This window comes from Mixophyes fleayi, chromosome 2 (assembly GCF_038048845.1).
Source record: "Mixophyes fleayi isolate aMixFle1 chromosome 2, aMixFle1.hap1, whole genome shotgun sequence".
Lineage (NCBI taxonomy): Eukaryota > Metazoa > Chordata > Amphibia > Anura > Limnodynastidae > Mixophyes > Mixophyes fleayi.
In genome coordinates, this window is record NC_134403.1 from 159,792,464 (window position 1) to 159,810,994 (window position 18,531).

Below are 18,531 nucleotides of genomic sequence, written 5' to 3' on the forward strand. Positions count from 1 at the left end.
ACAGTTTTGATGAAGATATACCAGATATCTGTGGCTTTGGGAGGCCTGTGTTGTGTTACTATGGATAAATACACGTTGTACTACCCATGAGAGGCCAACAGAGGTCCCATGTTGTCAGTGTTTCTTGATGATATCCAGGACCACTGGAATATTTCAGCACAATCCCTAAAGTTTTATGTCACTGACCACAAAGACCCTATTTAGCTCAGGGGAATGTTTTCATAATGTCCCAAAAGACAGTAAACAACAATAAGACAATCGTAAAACCCACAAAATAATCCACATCATCTGTGTGTAATAAACTGTATATTGTCTGAGCTACATTTAGAGCTGTCAGTACCTTAGTGAACAATGCATTACATGGTAATATTGTGTAAGCCATTGTGGACTACTTGTGTACTGGCAAATAAATGAAGACTTTTAATAACATTATAGTACGTGCAGGATAGATATCAACTATTAGATTGTGCATTGCATTGAATTTAATGGGTATGTATTTCTCTGTAATCCCAGTTTACAAAAGTCCCAGATCAGATTTATGAATACCATTCGCACTATTTTTATTACATGTCAGTTGCAAGTAAATCTAGCACATTGCAAAATCTGGATATTTTTAGAGATGTGTTATAGGTTTTATTATTTTTGAGTGCTCGTCATGTGACCCATTTTATTTATTTCATTTTCACCTGAGAGGATATATATACCACTATTTTGTTTAAGGATTAGTAGTGTTTTAATAACCCCAATAAAATTATTCTTTTTGGAACAGGTTTGGCCTGGTTGGAGGATTTTATTTGAATATAAAACACTGAGACTAGACACTAGGGGGTGGAATTCAATTGGCCACGTTACTTGAAAAAGTAACGCGGCCTGCTCCCTGAGCTGTGAGCAGAAAGCCAGGTTAATGTTACTGTAATAACGATAAAAAGTTTTACGTGGCGGTACTTCGGGGGGGAATTCAATTCCCCCGAAGTACCGCCGCGTTAAAGCTCGAAAATATTTTTATTCAACCCTGCCACCTACCCAAATAATAAACGTATCCTGCTCTACCAACAAATTGTGATACTTATATTGTTCATTTTCTTTTTCATTGCCTGAAAAACATTGCAGACCTTGGATTAAATTCTGCTGTGGTTAATATGACTTTTAACAAATGAGTTTTGATCTAAACAACATTTTGGCATCACCCCACACGGATTCTTAGTCGCTGGGTAGAAATGGATTTCGATTTCCTTATTGGTTTTTTTCTCCCATCAGCCAGTATGCAGGGTCGGATTAACCCTAGGGCTAACTGGGCTACAGCCCAGGGACCTCAGGCATCCAGGGGGCCCTTGAAAGTGCTCAACAGCATTATGGATTGGTCGGGGGCGCCCCCGGCGCAATTAATGCTGCTGAGGGCTTTCACTGCGGCCCTTCCCCGGCGCGCTGTAGTCTCCTTACTGAGGAGATCTCGTGAGTCTCACTCTCACGAGATCTCCTCAGTAAAGAGCGTACACCGCGCCGGGGAAGGACTGCAATGCCAGGAGAAGGAGGTAAGTGCCTTGGGCGCGGCTCGGCTCACCGGGGGGCGGCTCGGATCACGGGGGGGGGCCTTCACGGGGGGATGGAGGCCCCCTTAGCCCAGGGGCCTCCATTCCCCTAATCCGGCCCTGCCAGTATGCAACATACTATTCTGTCCTGTTGTATGAACTACTCTTGTGTCATAGCACACACAAATTAATCTGTTCTAATGCAGTTTTCATAATCTAACATTGCACAGGATCTGATGGGCCTCATCCATTGAACTTCATCATACAAGCACCATTCACATGTGGCAATGTCTTGGGCCAGATATACAGTCATGGTCAAAAGTTTTGAGAATGACCCAAGTATTGGGTTACACAAAGTTTGCTGCTTCAGTGTTTTTAGACCTTTTTGTCAAATGCTGCTATGGAATACAGAAGTAAAATCACAAAGCATTTCATTAGTATCAAAGGCTTTTATTGACAATTGCATTAAGTTTATGCAAAGAGTTTGCAGTGTTGACCCTTCTTTTTGAAGAGCTCTGCAATTTGCCCTGGCATGCTGTCAATCACCTTCTGGGCCACATACTGACTGATTCTTGCCTAATCAATTATTAAGTTAATTTTATTGCGTACCAATAAACATTGTCCAATGTGATTATTGTGGTGCCAATGCACAAAGATATTTTAATTGCAAAATATAGCAGGATTTACAGCAAGCCATTATGACGCATAAAAGATATAATAAAGCAGGAAAGTATAAAAACCAAATACATTACATTTTCGGTAGTGCTTCACCTGGGCCCAGGTCCATATAGTTATGCAGTAAAGAGAAGGGAGAAAGAAATGGCCCAGTGAAGCTTGCTTTTTTTGTACAGCTTCAGTTTACAAAAAAAACAGTGATGATGTCACTATGTACACAGATAATACTTAGAGAGGTCTTCATTGGTCCAGGGTTAATGATGTTCCAGTTGTCTGATGGTCATAGGTCAGTTCAAAAGATTCCTATGATAAGGTGAGGCCAGCTCACTCCAACAGCTGAGCACATGTTGTGCCTAAGGGAACTGACCTAAACCTGTTTTTACCAACCTATTTGCATTCCAAACACAATATCAATTTGAACGTTAATCCTTTTTCTTCCGTAACTAGCGATCACAGGAAGCGATTGCTTCGCCGCTAGTAGCGGATTCATCATGGTACTGTATAGATCAAAATTACACTAAACATGATACATTTCCTATATTCTGAGCCTTAGATACCTTTAATATATTATCATTTATGTATAAATAATCTCTAATATATTTTACTAATAAATAAATGTGGCTTGGAACCTTAATAAATATTTATTATTTACAAGTGTAAGTGTAAATGTGTGTGCTATTAATCTGTACAATTGCGTCATAACACGTGGCGTGCTAATCGCAATTGCACGGTAAAGCAAAATGAATTTGGTTTACTTCATACAGTTATTTGATTTTCACACAATGATTGCAGTTTGTCAGAATTTCTGTGTTTTTGTTGTCCACCCGCTTCTTGAAGATTGACCACAAGTTGTCAATGAGATTAAGTTCTGGGGAGTTTCCTGGCCATGGACCCAAAATTTTGATGTTTTGATCTCCAAGCCAATTAGTTATCACTTTTGCCTTATGGCAAGGTGCTTAATCATGCTGGAAAAGGCATTATTGGTCACCAAACTGTTCTTGGATGGTTGGGAGAAGTTGCTCTTGGACAAAGTTTTGGTACCATTCTTTATTCATGGCTGTGTTCTCAGGCAAAATTGTGAGTGAGCTCACTCCCTTGGCTGAGAAGCAACCCCAACACATGAATGGTCTCCGGATGCTTTACTGTTGGCATGACACAGTATTGATGGTAGCGCTCACCTTTCCTTCTCCGAACAAGCGTTTTTCCAGATGCCCCAAACAATCTGAAAGGAGATTCATCAGAGAAAATTACTTTCCCTGTACCTTTTGTGTGTTCTTTGCTGGCCTTCCTTTAAAAGTCTTTGCCTCACTGTGCGTGCAGATGCACTCACACCTGCCTACTGCCATTCCTGAGCAAGCTCTTCACTGGTGGTGCCCTGATCCCGCAGCTGAATCAACTTTAGGAGACGGTACTGGCGCTTGCTGGACGTTCCTGGGTGCGCCCTGAAGCCTTCTTCACAACTATTGAACCTCTCTCCTTGAACTTCTTGATGATCCGATAAATGGTTGATTTAGGTGCAATCTTACGTGCAGCAATATCCTTGCCTGCGAAACCCTTTTTGTGCAAAGCAATGATGACTGCACGTGTTTCCTAGCAGGTAACCATGGTTAGCAGAGGAAGAACAATGATTTCAAGCACCACCGTCCTTTTAAAGCTTCCAGTCTGTTATTCTAACTTAATCAGCATGATAGAGTGATTTCCAGCCTTGTCCTCGTCAACACTCTCACCTGTGTTAACTAGAGACTCACTGACCTGATGTCAGCTGGTCCTTTTGTGGCAGGGCTGAAATGCATTCGAAATGTTTTTGGGATAAAGTTCATTGTCATGGCAAAGAGGGACTGTGAAATTAATTGCAATTTATCTGATCACTCTTCATGACCTTCCGGAGTATATGCAAATTGCCATCATAAAAACTGAGGCAGCAGACTTTGTGAAAAATAGTATTTGTGTCATTCTCAAAACTTTTGGCTATGACTGCAAAGTCATCACTGTGATTTAATATAATTTTTAATATAATTGTGCTGAAGTCTAGGCCAGCAATATGTAAAGTGGATTTCTGGCTATCCCTGCAGGTCTATACTCAATTATTTTTAGTTGTTTTTATAAAAAAAAAAAAAGGTGTTGTGTATTTGTACTGTCCATTTCAGTAATAGACATCTATAAATAAAAGTATTTATTCAATATGTCCCACTTTTAAATGTTGATCTAGCATTTCTTTTACTAGATTGTTTTTCCCCTGCTCCTTGTTCATGCAGTGACAACAGTGTTAATTGAGAGGTAAAAAAAAAGTCCCCTCTGCTTTTCTGCCCTTATAGAATTGGGCCTCCATAGTGTGTGAACGCCGTCATTCCCAGACACTTCTGCCAGGCCCTGGACTTCAAGATAATGGGATCATTGTTAAACTATTCCCCCTCCTCTCTCCCTCAGACCAGGAGGACATACCAGAGCAGCTTGAAAGTGACTTGTCTCATCCATCTGAGGACTTTGTTCATGACATCCGTGTCACTGCAGATGTACCAGTGGCAGCTAATTCACTGCCTGACTCCTGTAAGCTATGTGCTCTTCATTCTCATATATATATATACAATACATCGTTTTATATTATGTGCCTATTGTTTTTGTGTCCAACGTATACATTTCTGCTTTTCCAACTCTTTTACGTACATTTGTGCCACACAGGTAATATACTTTATAAATATACTCCTATTGAAATATTAGGTTTACTTCTTTATATAGGGCCTGATACTGAGTTAGGAGCATAGCAGAAAAGGAGTAACTTTGCTCCTGGACAAACCATGTTACAATGCAAGGGGTGCAAATTAATAAAAAAAAATTGCACAAAAGGAAAATACTGGCTGTTTTTTCACGTAGAACACAAATACTTGACAACTTTATTTTTACATTGATATTTAAAGTTGATCTAAGACATGCCCTACCCCAAATAAAAATCTGTCCCTAAATGAATATCCCCCTCCAATGCAACATGGTGTTGTAAAGGTGCAAATTTGGTCTTTTTTTTCCTTTTGATCCTATCTCGACATCAGACCCATAGATGGCAATTTGAATAATTATTTTTAATTCAGTTTAAATAAAGTCCCGTCCCCCCTTCAGACATACAGTTCCAGATACAGTTGTAAAAATATAGAACATGCACATGCAGAACTATAGCACATAGACATGCAGATACATGTGATTACAGAAAGGAAATTACTTTTGTGTAGTAATAGTCCTTATTTTGGTAAACTTGTCTGGACTGCTGTAGCTGGAACACCGTGAAACTATAGAGCAGCACTACACTTTTCTACCCACATATTGGTAATATAACTATGCTTCTCAAAATCATGCTGCAAATTCTCCAGGTAAAAAGTGTCCTTTTAAAATAAGACCTAAGCCTTCACTAACAGTAGAAGGACCGGTCTGTAAACGTATTTTACGCTGACATTATTTTCAGGGCCTGTTGGAATAGACCTGTGGAATACTGCCTGGTACATGTCTTAACAGCGTTGTATAGGAAGGATGTCCATGAGCGCATGGTTGAAAGGCCCTTTTCACCCCATATAAAAAATAATAATTTCAATAAAACAAAAGTGCCACATGTAATAAAGACATTCCAGGAGCCCCCTCCCTCTCATTGCTAATTTAAGCCAACAATGAGACTAAACAGAGTAGTATTTTAGGAGGAAAAAGTAGTGTTGGACTTTTCATGTGACCTTTACACTTTCGCATAGTGCACCTCTTGAGATTTTTTCCACCTTCCTGCATTACTTCTAGTTTGCAGAGGGAGTAAGCATGCACCGTGATATGTACTGGGTGAACATTTGGGCACATCATTGGGAAAACCAAGATGTTTTAGACTCCGCATCAGTGTGTTTCATAAATTAGGTCCAGAGACTGTATACCTTTTATTGACTGGACTGAGCGTTGTTTTATTTATTCTATGTGCTTGAACTGTAAGCATCATTCATCCTGTAGAACACAGACTTATTGGGACAGCTAGATATACTTCTTGTTATGGTGTGTTAGAACAATGTGCTTTTCTACATCTTAAGGATTTTCAGTTATTTCCCAGAAAACAAAAAGTTTTCTAAAACTAGCCACATAGAGAGGTTTTTTGAATGCAAACTCTGATCATAAAATAATTTGGATCTGTCATTGATTCCACCATACATGGAGTGATAAGATTCTGCATTAAAAAAAATGTAGCACCTCCCCTCTATAGCCCCTTCCATCTCTTTTGAGACCGCAGGAAGGAAGGCCTGAGGAAAAAAAATCTGAGAAGAGGGAATCTGACAAGGTCTATGACATAGCCCCTTGTGACCACCACTCTATCCCAAGTATCTGAGGTTGAGGCCAAACAATGGTGCTGAAACTGCAGTAGAAGAGCCCCTACCACAGAGAAGTGGTGGACCGTTGTGTCATGCAGTGGCATTGTCTGGTGGCTTGGGAGTCCCTGCCTCTATGAAAACCATCTCGGGAGGGAGAAGATTGTCCTAAGTTGCTTTCCCCCATAGCAACCTGAATAATATGCTCCACAGCTGCTCATTGCATCGGTAAAGCAGTTGCTTATATAATCGGGCAATAGTAGCATCTACTCTTGGAGAATCCTCACATCTAACAGACTCTTCAGATGGTAAAGGGACTTAAACTTCCCCGGCATTTTTTTTATCGGGGTGTTGCCAAGCCTCAAAAATCATTTAAAAAAGCTGAGGAGATGTTGAAAAACCAACTTTTTGCTTCTTCTGACTCTGCTTAAGATAACACCAGACCAGACTGTGGAGGTGGAATTTGTGGTTCATTTAGAGAAGGAAAATAATTCACCTACCTCTTTGGGCTGAGACATTACCCAAGTGAGTTCGGCTATGGAAGTTGCCAATGACTTAACCCAAGCCGGCTCCTCCAGGGCAGCAGATGCAGTAGTAGGAAAACGGTGAACACAAAACTCCATATCGCATGCTGCGCACAGGGCATCTGGTTTAGACTGTCAACAAGGTACATTAGAATTACATTTGCCACAAGTGTAATGTTGCACAGACTTTCCAGTGAACCCTTTAGTCGTGAAAGTCCCTTTCTCAGTCATAGTTGTAAAATAACAAACGCATAAACAACTGACCCCACCATTAGCAAAATACTGCAGTAACCACTGATTGCTTTTACTTAATCAGATATAATTAATTAGATACAAGTATATCATTAGACAGTGAGCGAAAAGAAACAGAAACCGCATTATAGCCTTTTTCTCTGGCGTCCTATTGGTACACAATAGGGTACAGTAGGTGTTCCTGGAGTCAGGGGCACTTCAGTCTGAAAGTGTTGAGAGGACCACTCCACCTCTACTATGCCCCTCCCAGAAGTATCTATCCTCCGTTTATTTTAAGTGCCCCTAGGGGGTCGGCATGCTTTTAGAGCTCTTGCCCGGGATTCTTTATTTTTTTACTTTTAATTTATTTAATTTTTTTTATGTGTTAGACTCAAGGACAACTCCCCAGGAGCAGGGCCGGATTTACCACTAAGCAACCTAGGCAATTGCCTAGGGCCCAGCTGTCCCCAGAGGGCCCTGCCAGGGCCGGCGGTGAGACCACCCTTTAAAAATGGGCCGCTACTTATGGGCCAGTGCTATATGCTTGCCTCCCCTGGGCTAAAGTCTGCCAGCCAGCCCCTATATGTTATGCTAAAAAACTATAGTGCTATGGATTTTTTCAGGGAGGGGGCCCAAAACCTGTATCTTGCCTAGGGCCCCATGAGGTCTAAATCTGGCTATGCCCAGGAGTGGACAGCCTGTGGGCTTCCTCCACTCCGTGTCCTTGAGTGGGTGGGTAAATAGCCTGCAGGCTTCCCTCACCCCCAACATGCTACAGCAATCTACTGCTCTAGGTGTGCATGAGCCTGCAAACGGCTGTCAGCTACTGCACAATGTATCTGTGCACGTGAATAGCACTGGCAGCCGCGACCACAGCAGACCGGACAGTGGTGCTGTTGGTAAGGTCCACCCTAGGCAACGAGGAGTTCTGCAAAGCAATGTACACTGGGCCAGGGTGACAGACAGCCACAGCAGATCTCAGTTGGATCAGAGAGTACAATTGTAGCTGCACTCACTCCGGTGGGGCCATGCATGCTGCAGAGACGTTTCAACGGAACTTCCTGTTCCTTATGGTGATAAGTAGCAAGGGGAGGGCTCCCTCCTATTGGCACGCTTCCTCAGCAGTGATGCGATTTTTCTCTCCTGCCTGTTATCTCTCCTTGTGTGCTCCTCTTGTTGGTTACAATATTTATTCTCCGAGAGGCAATCCAAAAACTTTTTCGGGACTGATTTATTCCAGTCCCTTCTCTGGAAAGAAGTTTGGGGTTTCGAAGGCAAGCTGTTCTTTCCGTCCGATTCTAAACCTAAAAACCCTCAACAAACTGGTTCGAGTCCTGGGCTTCAAGATGCAGTCCTTTGTCGCGGGCATGGAACGGGGGAGTGCCTTGCTTCGCTAGATATCAAGAATGCTTACCTCCATGTCCCCATTATCGGTTCCGGGCTTTACCCTTTGTGAAAACCCTTCGGGCGGTAGGCCAAAGGTAATGGCCGTCATGGCCAGTCTCCTTCATTCTCAGGGACTCACAGTTGTTTCTTACCTAGACAATCTGTGTTAAAAGCTCCGTCTCATTCTGTCCTGCCTCGCCATCTTTGCCTGACAATTACTTTTCTGGAATCGCAGAGCTGGTTCCCAAACTTGCCTCTATAAGCCATTGCTGCTTTAAATTGTCACTGCAAAGTCGCCGATTTCCGGCAACTTGCAGAATCCGGAGAATGATACATTTACCCTCAGGTGTCAGAGGTTGTTTCTTTCAGTTGATAAGGTTCTTTCAGTTCTGACCAAGACCAGGTTCCTCCTGGCAAGGTGGGAGGTGTCCCGCCTCCACTGCATGAGCTGATGGGAACCATGCTATCCACGTTCAAAGCCGTACCCTTCGCGCAGTTTTACTTTTGGACGTTCCATAGGGACCCCTCTTCATCTGGACAAACTGTTCTTCAGGTTGTCTGCGACCATTTGTCAGTCCCTCATCTGGTGGTTAAACCGATCACATCGCACAATGGGTCGGTTAGTCCAATCCGAAGAGTGAATCCTGCTGACTACAGATGCCAGTCGGTCCGGGTGGGGCACAGTCATTGGTACTCTCCGGTTCCAGGGCCTCTGGGTCGCTCAGGAGGCACTGCTACCTATCAATGTGCTGGGTCTCCTGACTATTTACAGGGTGCTTGTACAGGCTTAGAGGATTTTGGTGGTCAAACCCCTAGAAGTCCAGTCAGACAATGCCACAGCGGTAGCCTACCTGAACCGTCATGGGGGATCCTGCACCACCATGGCCAGCACCATGGCCATGAAGGTGACATCGAATATCATGTCCTGGGCTGTGATATCCGCCATCTTCATCCCGGGAGTGTGAAAACTGGGAGGCCAATTACCTCAGTCTCAGCAGAGTTCATCCGGGAGAATGATCTCTTCATGGGGACATGTTTTTACTTCTAGTTCATTGTTGAGGTCAGCCGGAAATTTACTTTATAGCGTCCTGTCTGAATATCAAGGTCTCTAATTTTGGCGCAAAATCCGGTGATCCCACCGCCGGATACAATGATGTCAGTTTCCTTGGAGGTTTCATCTGTTGTACTAGTTTCCTCAGATTCCCATGCTCCCACAGGTACTCAAGATACTGAAGAGGAAGAGAGTGGCAGCCATTCTGGTGGCCCCAGACTGGCCATGTCGGGTTTGGTACTCAGACATCCTAGGAATGGCCATAGGCCTGCCCTTCCAGTTGCCTCTTCATCCCGACCTTCCCATTCAAAGTTCTCTTCATTGCCTCTCTTTTGTTAGGAACTTACCTGGTCCCCGTTCCGCTGCGCTGTCAGCGGGAGCTGACAGCGGTGTCCATATCTTCAGCGCTGCTTCTGTTAGCGCTGCCGCACTTCCTGCTTCTCTCTGCTGCTGATCATGTGACTCCTGGGCGGGGAATTCAAACTACTATATCTTCCCTGCTCTGACACGCTGCCTGTGTGTCCTGATTCTTGTGATCCTGCTCCCTGTTTCCCCCTCTATTCCTCCTACTCCTGTGTACCTACCTGGCTGTGACCGACTATTCTCTGGATCTCCCTCTGGCACCGTATACCTGATACCTTCTGTGTACCGACCCGGCTGTGTTATCGACTATTCTCTGGATCTCCCTCTGGCACCGTATACCTGATACCTTCTGTGTACCGACCCGGCTGTGTTACCGACTATTCTCTGGATCTCCCTCTGGCACCGTATACCTGATACCTTCTGTGTACCGACCCGGCTGTGTTACCGTCTATTCTCTGGATCCTGCCACGCACCCATTGCCTCCGTGCATCTACCGGTTACTGTTCCAGACCTCCTACGCCTGGAATTCACGGTTAGTGCCTGTACTTGCACCGCATTGTCTATTTTCTTGTCTGCCTGCCATCACTTAGAACTTTCTCCCTTACGTCAGTAGGCTAATCTGGGGGCCGCGACCTGCGGTTCTTCGGCAGCTAAGCCCACACTACCTTGCGGTGGTTCTTGGTGAAGACCGGAAGGCCGTTAGACTCCGCGCCCTAGGTAAGCCTGTGCTAATACTGACTAAGGCATCAAGATCGTAACAGTTTGCTCTGACCCCTTATCTAACTGATGGAAGCGACAGGGAATCCCACTGCGAGAGTACTACTGGATAACTTGGCGGCTCAGGTTGAGGAACAAGGGAAAAATCAAGAACAGTTATTACAGATTCTGCAGACTCTGTCTAACAGGTTGGATACGCTCCAAGCAGCTCAGGTGGCAGCTCCTAATCCTCCACCTGCTCCGGCCCCACAGCCTGCCCCCGCTCCAAGCGGTTCAGCTGTATCTGCTCCCACCACCTCTCAACTCCGCATACCTAACCCACCCAAGTTCAATGGGGATCCTAAGGAATGCCGAGGCTTCTTGAACCAGTGTGCTATTCAATTCGAACTTTTGCCCGGGAACTTTCCCACACAGAAAACTAAAGTCGCCTATATTATTTCCTTATTGTCTGGTCAAGCGCTTGCCTGGGCTTCCCCTCTCTGGGAACATGATGACCCCATTCTCCATAATTGTGCCACTTTCTTGGAAACCTTCAGACGCATCTTTGATGAACCCGGACGAGTCTCCAGTGCAGCTTCTGGACTCCTCCGTCTGCGCCAGGGTACCCTTACTCTGGGCCAGTATGCCCTTCAATTTCGCACTATGGCGGCCGAACTTCGTTGGAACAATGAAGCTTTAGTGGCCACATTTTGGCAAGGCTTGTCCGATCGTATTAAGGACGAGCTAGCAGCCCGAGAGTTACCCACTACCCTGGATGCTTTGATCTCTCTCTGTAACCAGATTGATATACGTTTCCGTGAACGCACTCGGGAGAGAGAGAGTTCCCGTCGATCTACTTTCCGTTTGGCTCCTCGCTTCCAAAGTCCTATTACACCGGAGGAAGAGCCTATGCAGTTGGGAAGAGCACGTTTATCCCAGGAGGAAAGAGAGAGGCGGTTCAAGAATCGTTTATGCCTTTATTGCGGGGAACCCGGTCATGTCCTGAGTCAATGTGGGAAGCGCCCGGGAAACGATCGGACCTAACTGATGACGGAGAGACTAAGTTAGGTATGAACATTCTCTCTCCTATGGATTCTAGTTTTTCTATCCAAGTTATTCTGCAATATACTGATAAACAATTGTCTCTTCCAGCGCTTATTGACTCCGGTGCAGCGGGGAACTTTTTACGAGCTGACATTGTAGAGCGGTTATCATTGCCTAGGCAACCCTTAGATCCACCTATTGCCATTACAGCTATAGATGGCAGTCGTATCATTGGAGGATCCATTAAGAACAGAACTGTTAACATGTCTCTACGCATTGGAGCCTTGCACACTGAGGAAATCTCCTTCTTAGTCATTCCAAAGGCTATCAACCCGTTGATCTTAGGCCTACCTTTGCTCAGACTTCACTCCCCCATTTTAGATTGGCAGAAACCGGAAGTTCTTGCATGGGGTTCAGAGTGTCATTCCCGATGTCTTCCCAGGATTCATAGACCCGCTATGGGCTGTCTCCCAACACCCTCCGGTATTCCTCCTCAATATCATTCGTTTTCTGATGTCTTTTCTGAAAAGGAGGCTTCCAAGTTACCCCCTCATAGACCTTGGGATTGCTCCATTGAATTGTTGCCGGACAAGATACCACCTAGAGGACGGGTATTTCCATTATCTCTACCCGAATCAGAGGCCATGTCCCTATATATTAAGGAGAATTTAAACAGGGGTTTTATCCGGAAATCCTCGTCACCAGCAGGAGCAGGTTTCTTTTTCGTAAAAAAGAAGGACGGCGGATTGCGTCCTTGCATAGACTACCGTGGCCTCAACGCCATAACGAAAAAGAATAGGTACCCCTTACCATTAATCTCTGAACTCTTTGATAGGATCAAGGGAGCTTCAATTTTTTTCTAAACTGGATTTGAAAGGGGCCTACAACCTTATCCGTATTAAACAAGGGGATGAATGGAAGACGGCGTTCAATACGCACGATGGGCATTTTGAGTATCTTGTCATGCCATTTGGACTTTGTAACGCTTCTGCGGTTTTTCAAAATTTTATTAACGAAGTCTTTCAGGATTTCCTGTATCAATTTGTTGTCATCTACCTTGACGATATTCTTATTTTTTCACCTGATATTATTACTCATCGCCATCATGTCTCCTTGATTCTTCAACAGCCAGATTCTTCCTTCCCCTTTTTTCTCGAAGTTGACGCATCCTCCACTGGAGTAGGAGCTATTTTGTCTCAGAAGAATTCTACTGGAAAGTTTTCTCCCTGTGGCTTCTTTTCTCGTAAATTCTCATCCACCGAAAAAAAACTACGGCATTGGAGACAGAGAACTACTTGCTATCAAATTGGCCTTGGAGGCCTGGAGACATCATTTGGAGGGAGCCAGATTTCCTGTTACTATTTTTACGGATCACAAGAACCTGCTTTATCTACAAACTGCATCCTGCCTCAATCCCCGTCAGGCCAGATGGTCGTTATTTTTTTCACGATTCAATATGATCATTACCTTCAGACCAGGGTCCAAGAACAAGAAGGCTGATGCCCTCTCTCGTTCCTTTGATTCTATGGATACCGAAGAAGAGAGTGTTAGGTCTATTCTAGATCCAGAATGTATTTTGGCTACTACTCCTACTCGGGTGATCATTCCTCACGGGAAGACTTTGGTTCCTCCACATCTCCAAACTAAACTCCTTAAATGGGCTCATGCCTCCCGTTTTTCTGGTCATGCCGGTATAAAGAAGACCTTGGAATTTATCTCCCGTAGTTATTGGTGGCCGGCTATCCGTTCGGACGTTCGACAGTTTGTGACGGCGTGTTCCACTTGCGCTCAGAATAAAGTTCCTCGTCAAGCTCCATACGGTCTGCTGCAGCCTCTGCCAATTCCGGATCGACCTTGGAGTCATCTCTCCATGGATTTTATCACAGATTTACCCTCCTCCAGAGGGTTCTCAGTAGTGTGGGTGGTCACCGATCGCCTTTCCCGAGCCGCTCATTTTGTGGCATTAAAAGGTCTCCCTTCTGCTCCTGTTCTGGCTCAACTCTTCATTAAAGAAATTTTCCGCCTACACGGCTGTCCAGATATTATCGTTTCTGATCGAGGAACTCAGTTTGTGGCAAGATTTTGGAGGGCCTTTTCTCGTCTTTGTGGAATTAAGTTAAATTTCTCTTCTGCATATCATCCGCAAAGTAATGGTCTCACGGAAAGGACGAATCAAGAATTGGAGAAATTCCTCAGATGTTTCATTTCAGCTAAACATGATGATTGGGTTGATTTATTACCTTGGGCAGAATTCGCCCACAATAATAATTCACACGACTCTACCTCCATTTCTCCCTTTTTTGCTCTTCAGGGATTTCATCCTAAAGTTCCACCCTTCAAAGAGTTAACCGCTTCTGGGGTTCCTGCAGTGGATTCCCTTCTATCGGATTTCTCGTCTAGGTGGGATCTTATCAAACGCAAATTACTTCACACCTCTGCCATCAGTAAAAAAGCATTTGACAAAAGAAGAAGACCGTCTCCACTACTCACTCCTGGTGACAAAGTGTGGTTGTCTACAAAGAATCTTCGCCTGTTGGTTCCTTCTAGGAAATTCGCTCCCCGATTTATCGGTCCCTTCAAGATCATTGAGGTCATTAATCCGGTGGCCTTTAGATTAAAATTACCCCCTACCTTAAGGATTCCCAATGTCTTCCACATTTCCCTTCTCAAACCACTTGTTGTTAACAAATTCTTCTCTTCAAGAAGACCTCCTGCTGCTATTTCTGCACCAGATCAGGAATTTGAGGTGAAGGAGATTCTAGATTCTCGGATTTCCAGAGGTTCCTTGCAGTTCCTGGTTGACTGGAAAGGTTACGGTCCTGAAGAGCGTTCTTGGATTCCTGCACGAGACCTTCATGCTCCGAATTTGTTGAAGAAATTCCATACCAAGTTCCCTCTAAAGCCTTATAGGGTGTCCGGAGGCCACCCCTGAAGGGGGGGGTACTGTTAGGAACTTACCTGGTCCCCGTTCCGCTGCGCTATCAGCGGGAGCTGACAGCGGTGTCCATATCTTCAGCGCTGCTTCTGTTAGCGCTGCCGCACTTCCTGCTTCTCTCTGCTGCTGATCATGTGACTCCTGGGCGGGGAATTCAAACTACTATATCTTCCCTGCTCTGACACGCTGCCTGTGTCAGAGCAATGTGTTTCCTGTTCCTGGCTACAGTTCCTGTGTCCTGACTCCTGTGATCCTGCTCCCTGTTTCCCCCTCTATTCCTCCTACTCCTGTGTACCTACCTGGCTGTGACCGACTATTCTCTGGATCTCCCTCTGGCACCGTATACCTGATACCTTCTGTGTACCGACCCGGCTGTGTTATCGACTATTCTCTGGATCTCCCTCTGGCACCGTATACCTGATACCTTCTGTGTACCGACCCGGCTGTGTTACCGACTATTCTCTGGATCTCCCTCTGGCACCGTATACCTGATACCTTCTGTGTACCGACCCGGCTGTGTTATCGACTATTCTCTGGATCTCCCTCTGGCACCGTATACCTGATACCTTCTGTGTACCGACCCGGCTGTGTTACCGACTATTCTCTGGATCTCCCTCTGGCACCGTATACCTGATACCTTCTGTGTACCGACCCGGCTGTGTTACCGACTATTCTCTGGATCCTGCCACGCACCCATTGCCTCCGTGCATCTACCGGTTACTGTTCCAGACCTCCTACGCCTGGAATTCACGGTTAGTGCCTGTACTTGCACCGCATTGTCTATTTTCTTGTCTGCCTGCCATCACTTAGAACTTTCTCCCTTACGTCAGTAGGCTAATCTGGGGGCCGCGACCTGCGGCTCTTCGGCAGCTAAGCCCACACTACCTTGCGGTGGTTCTTGGTGAAGACCGGAAGGCCGTTAGACTCGCGCCCTAGGTAAGCCTGTGCTAATACTGACTAAGGCATCAAGATCGTAACATCTTTAGGTCGTCTGGCTTTGACAGAGAAGCTCCTGAGACCCTGATCTTTTGATCTAGGGGTTTCTCTCACTCATTTTTCTGTCCTTTATCATGGTCTGAACAACAATCTTCTTCTGCAAACTAATACCGATTTTGGATGTTGTATGTTCTCTGGTGTGAGAGGCAGAGTTTCCACACTTTCTGATTTAACCTTTCTCGTTACTCTCCTTCCTTCAGGTGGGTCTCGCCAAAGGTCTCTGTCAATCTTCTTTGAAGATACAGGATTCTGCTCTCTGTCTTTTTCCAGCGTAAGTCGCCAGGTATGAGGAATGTAAAGACCTTCCTGCAAGGGACTCTCCATGCTCAACCCCACTTTGTGCACCCTTTGAGCCATGGGATCTTTATTTGGTGCTCTGGACTCTTACCATAGAGTCTTTTTTAGCTGTTGGTGTCTTTGGTTCTCCGTTATGTCTCCTGGAAGATGGTGTTCTTACTCTCGATCTCCTCTCCATCGGTTGTCCGAGTTAGGGCTGTTGTGCTGTAGTCCCCCTTTTTGATGTTTATTTGGACTGGAAAGGCTTCGCACTAAGCCCTCCTTTGTTCCTAAAATAGTCTGCAGTCTCGCTTAAACCAGGATATCGTTGTTTGGACTTCATTTCTTCCGTCGCAGTCCTCTGATGCATCCTTGCTGCTTTTGACGTGGTCTAAGCTCTTAAGTGTTATGTAGACTGTACCACTTCGGTTCGCAAGACTACCGATTTGTTTGTGCTATACAATGCGCATAAGAATGGTTTTTCATTGGATCACTTTGACTATTCGGTTGGCTTATGTTCAGTCGGCTAGGCCGTCGCCAGTGGGCCTGAAAGCTCATTTGACCAGCGCTATTGGTGCTTTGTGGGCCGCGCATCTCTATGCTTTGGCCGAACAGTTGTGCCAGGCTATTACGTGATCATCTGTCCATACCTTTGCTAAATTCTACAAGTTACAGGGATTTGCATCTCATGATGCTAGCTTAGGGTGCAAGGTTTTTTATGTGCAGCCGTTTCAGAACAATCCCAACCTTAGGGGCAGCTTTGGAATGTCCCAATTGTATCACAATGTCCCCCCAATAGGACGGCATAGAAAAGAGAATTTTTGATACTTAAAATTCATCCCTCTTAGTCCTTTGGGGGACATTGCGCTCCCACCCTTTGCTCTGATTGTTGGCTGGTTGTCTGTTTTGGTGTTTCCTATTTAGGCCCTAAATCCTGGGCTTTGATATTAAAAAAAACTGAGTATAGTTCCCTCTAGAATGGAGCATAGTAGGGGTGGAGCTGTACTCCCAACATTTTCAGATTGAAGTGCCTTGACTCCAGGAGCACCTATTGGACCCCAGTGTCTCGCAGTGTCTCCTAATGGACTAAGAGAAATGGATTTTTAATTCTTTTTTTTGTTTAATTTCAAACCTAACAGATGAGGAAATCCGCAGGAGAGAGGAACCCAGAGCAGTTTGTAAAATCTGCACCTCTGCTGTGGAAGCCCACCTTTTTTAAAACAAACAGGGAAGAGAACATACTCGCCAAAGTCTCTTCCCCCCCAACAGTACTTCCATCCCCAGACGACTCGTTCTCTTCTTAAGAACTGCTCATTTTAAAAAAGGGAAGGCTAGCGACACGTGCAGCACACCACTCTTCATGCGCTCAGAGCAGAGAGGGCTGCAATGTTAAACGAGGTGAAGGAAACCAGAAGGCTGCACACCTCACTCAAAGGACCCCCAAGGACCCATAGTATAAGAGGCTCACAGGCTATCCACACTTTGGGAAGCGTCCTTAAGGTAGCCCTTCCCCCCCCCCCCCAAGAAAAGTAACACTGAAAAATAAATATATATAATAACATAGGGCTGGGGCCCTAAATAAAGAACACCATACTCTAAAAGGCACTAAAATAAACTGAAGTTAGCTCCAGGTGGAAGGGGCTATATAGGGGAGGTGCTACAGACTGAATAGTTGAACTGCCCTAGCTTCAGGTCCACCTACTATACCCCATGGTCAGTGTTCCCCAATGGCAGGAAAGAGAGATAACAATGGTCAGAGGCACAATTTTATTCTGGCAATATGCACAGTTTTATGTTCGTTTTTACCTTATGAAAATATTAGCCCTCACATACCTTGATCCCATTGTTCAACAATGATAATTGGCTAGAAATTTTCAACACACCCATGGACTTTGCACCCCAGTCACATGTATGTAGTTAGTGGGTTTGGATTGTGTGTACCACATCCAGATAGGCAGACCTGTCCGTGTGACAATCCCATGATTAGCATTGCAGTAACAACCTGTTTGTTTTCATTTTCAGTCAATAGTCAGGATAAAACTGACAATCCAAGGCACAGCAGAAATGATGCCCGGAGTGAGCAAAGTGACCCTCAAGAGCACAACATAGAACCACATAGAGAAATCCTTAAGAACGCAGATCACCAGCAGGAGGTAATGTCATTTTATTTTGTTTCTTTCTATATCTGAGGTCATAAAGCTGTAGTCTTATGTTGGAATATAAAACTAATGTTTTTTCTTTCTGTGTCAGTATAAAATGACCTGTAAGCCAGAAAAGTTAATGTCCAGTGAGCCCATAGATAGACAGTGACTAGCTTTGTGTCTTACACTGTTACCATTTACTACCAAATTATAATTCCAAGTTAACAACTGTTTGTAGTACAAAAATTGCAAATATTAAATTACACCAACACTAATCACATTTGCACTTGTTTCTGACATAGGTAAAACCCTTTAGTGTACTGAAGATTGAAAAATAAACAGTGTTATTAGAAATCACAAGG

The 18,531-nt window shown here is 44.7% G+C and overlaps 1 protein-coding gene across 5 annotated transcripts in view; it reads left to right on the forward strand.

The window, feature by feature from the left end:
• OFD1 (OFD1 centriole and centriolar satellite protein) overlaps positions 1-18,531 on the forward strand; it is a 69,810-nt gene that overhangs the window by 42,726 nt on the left and 8,553 nt on the right. For 4 of the 5 annotated variants that reach the window (XM_075194828.1, XM_075194824.1, XM_075194825.1 and 1 more), the window contains 2 exons: positions 4,632-4,751; positions 18,051-18,181. In XM_075194828.1, coding sequence (XP_075050929.1) covers positions 4,632-4,751; positions 18,051-18,181 — 251 coding nt within the window. The remainder of the gene's footprint in view (positions 1-4,631; positions 4,752-18,050; positions 18,182-18,531) is intronic. The other variant, XM_075194826.1, reaches the window with a different exon arrangement.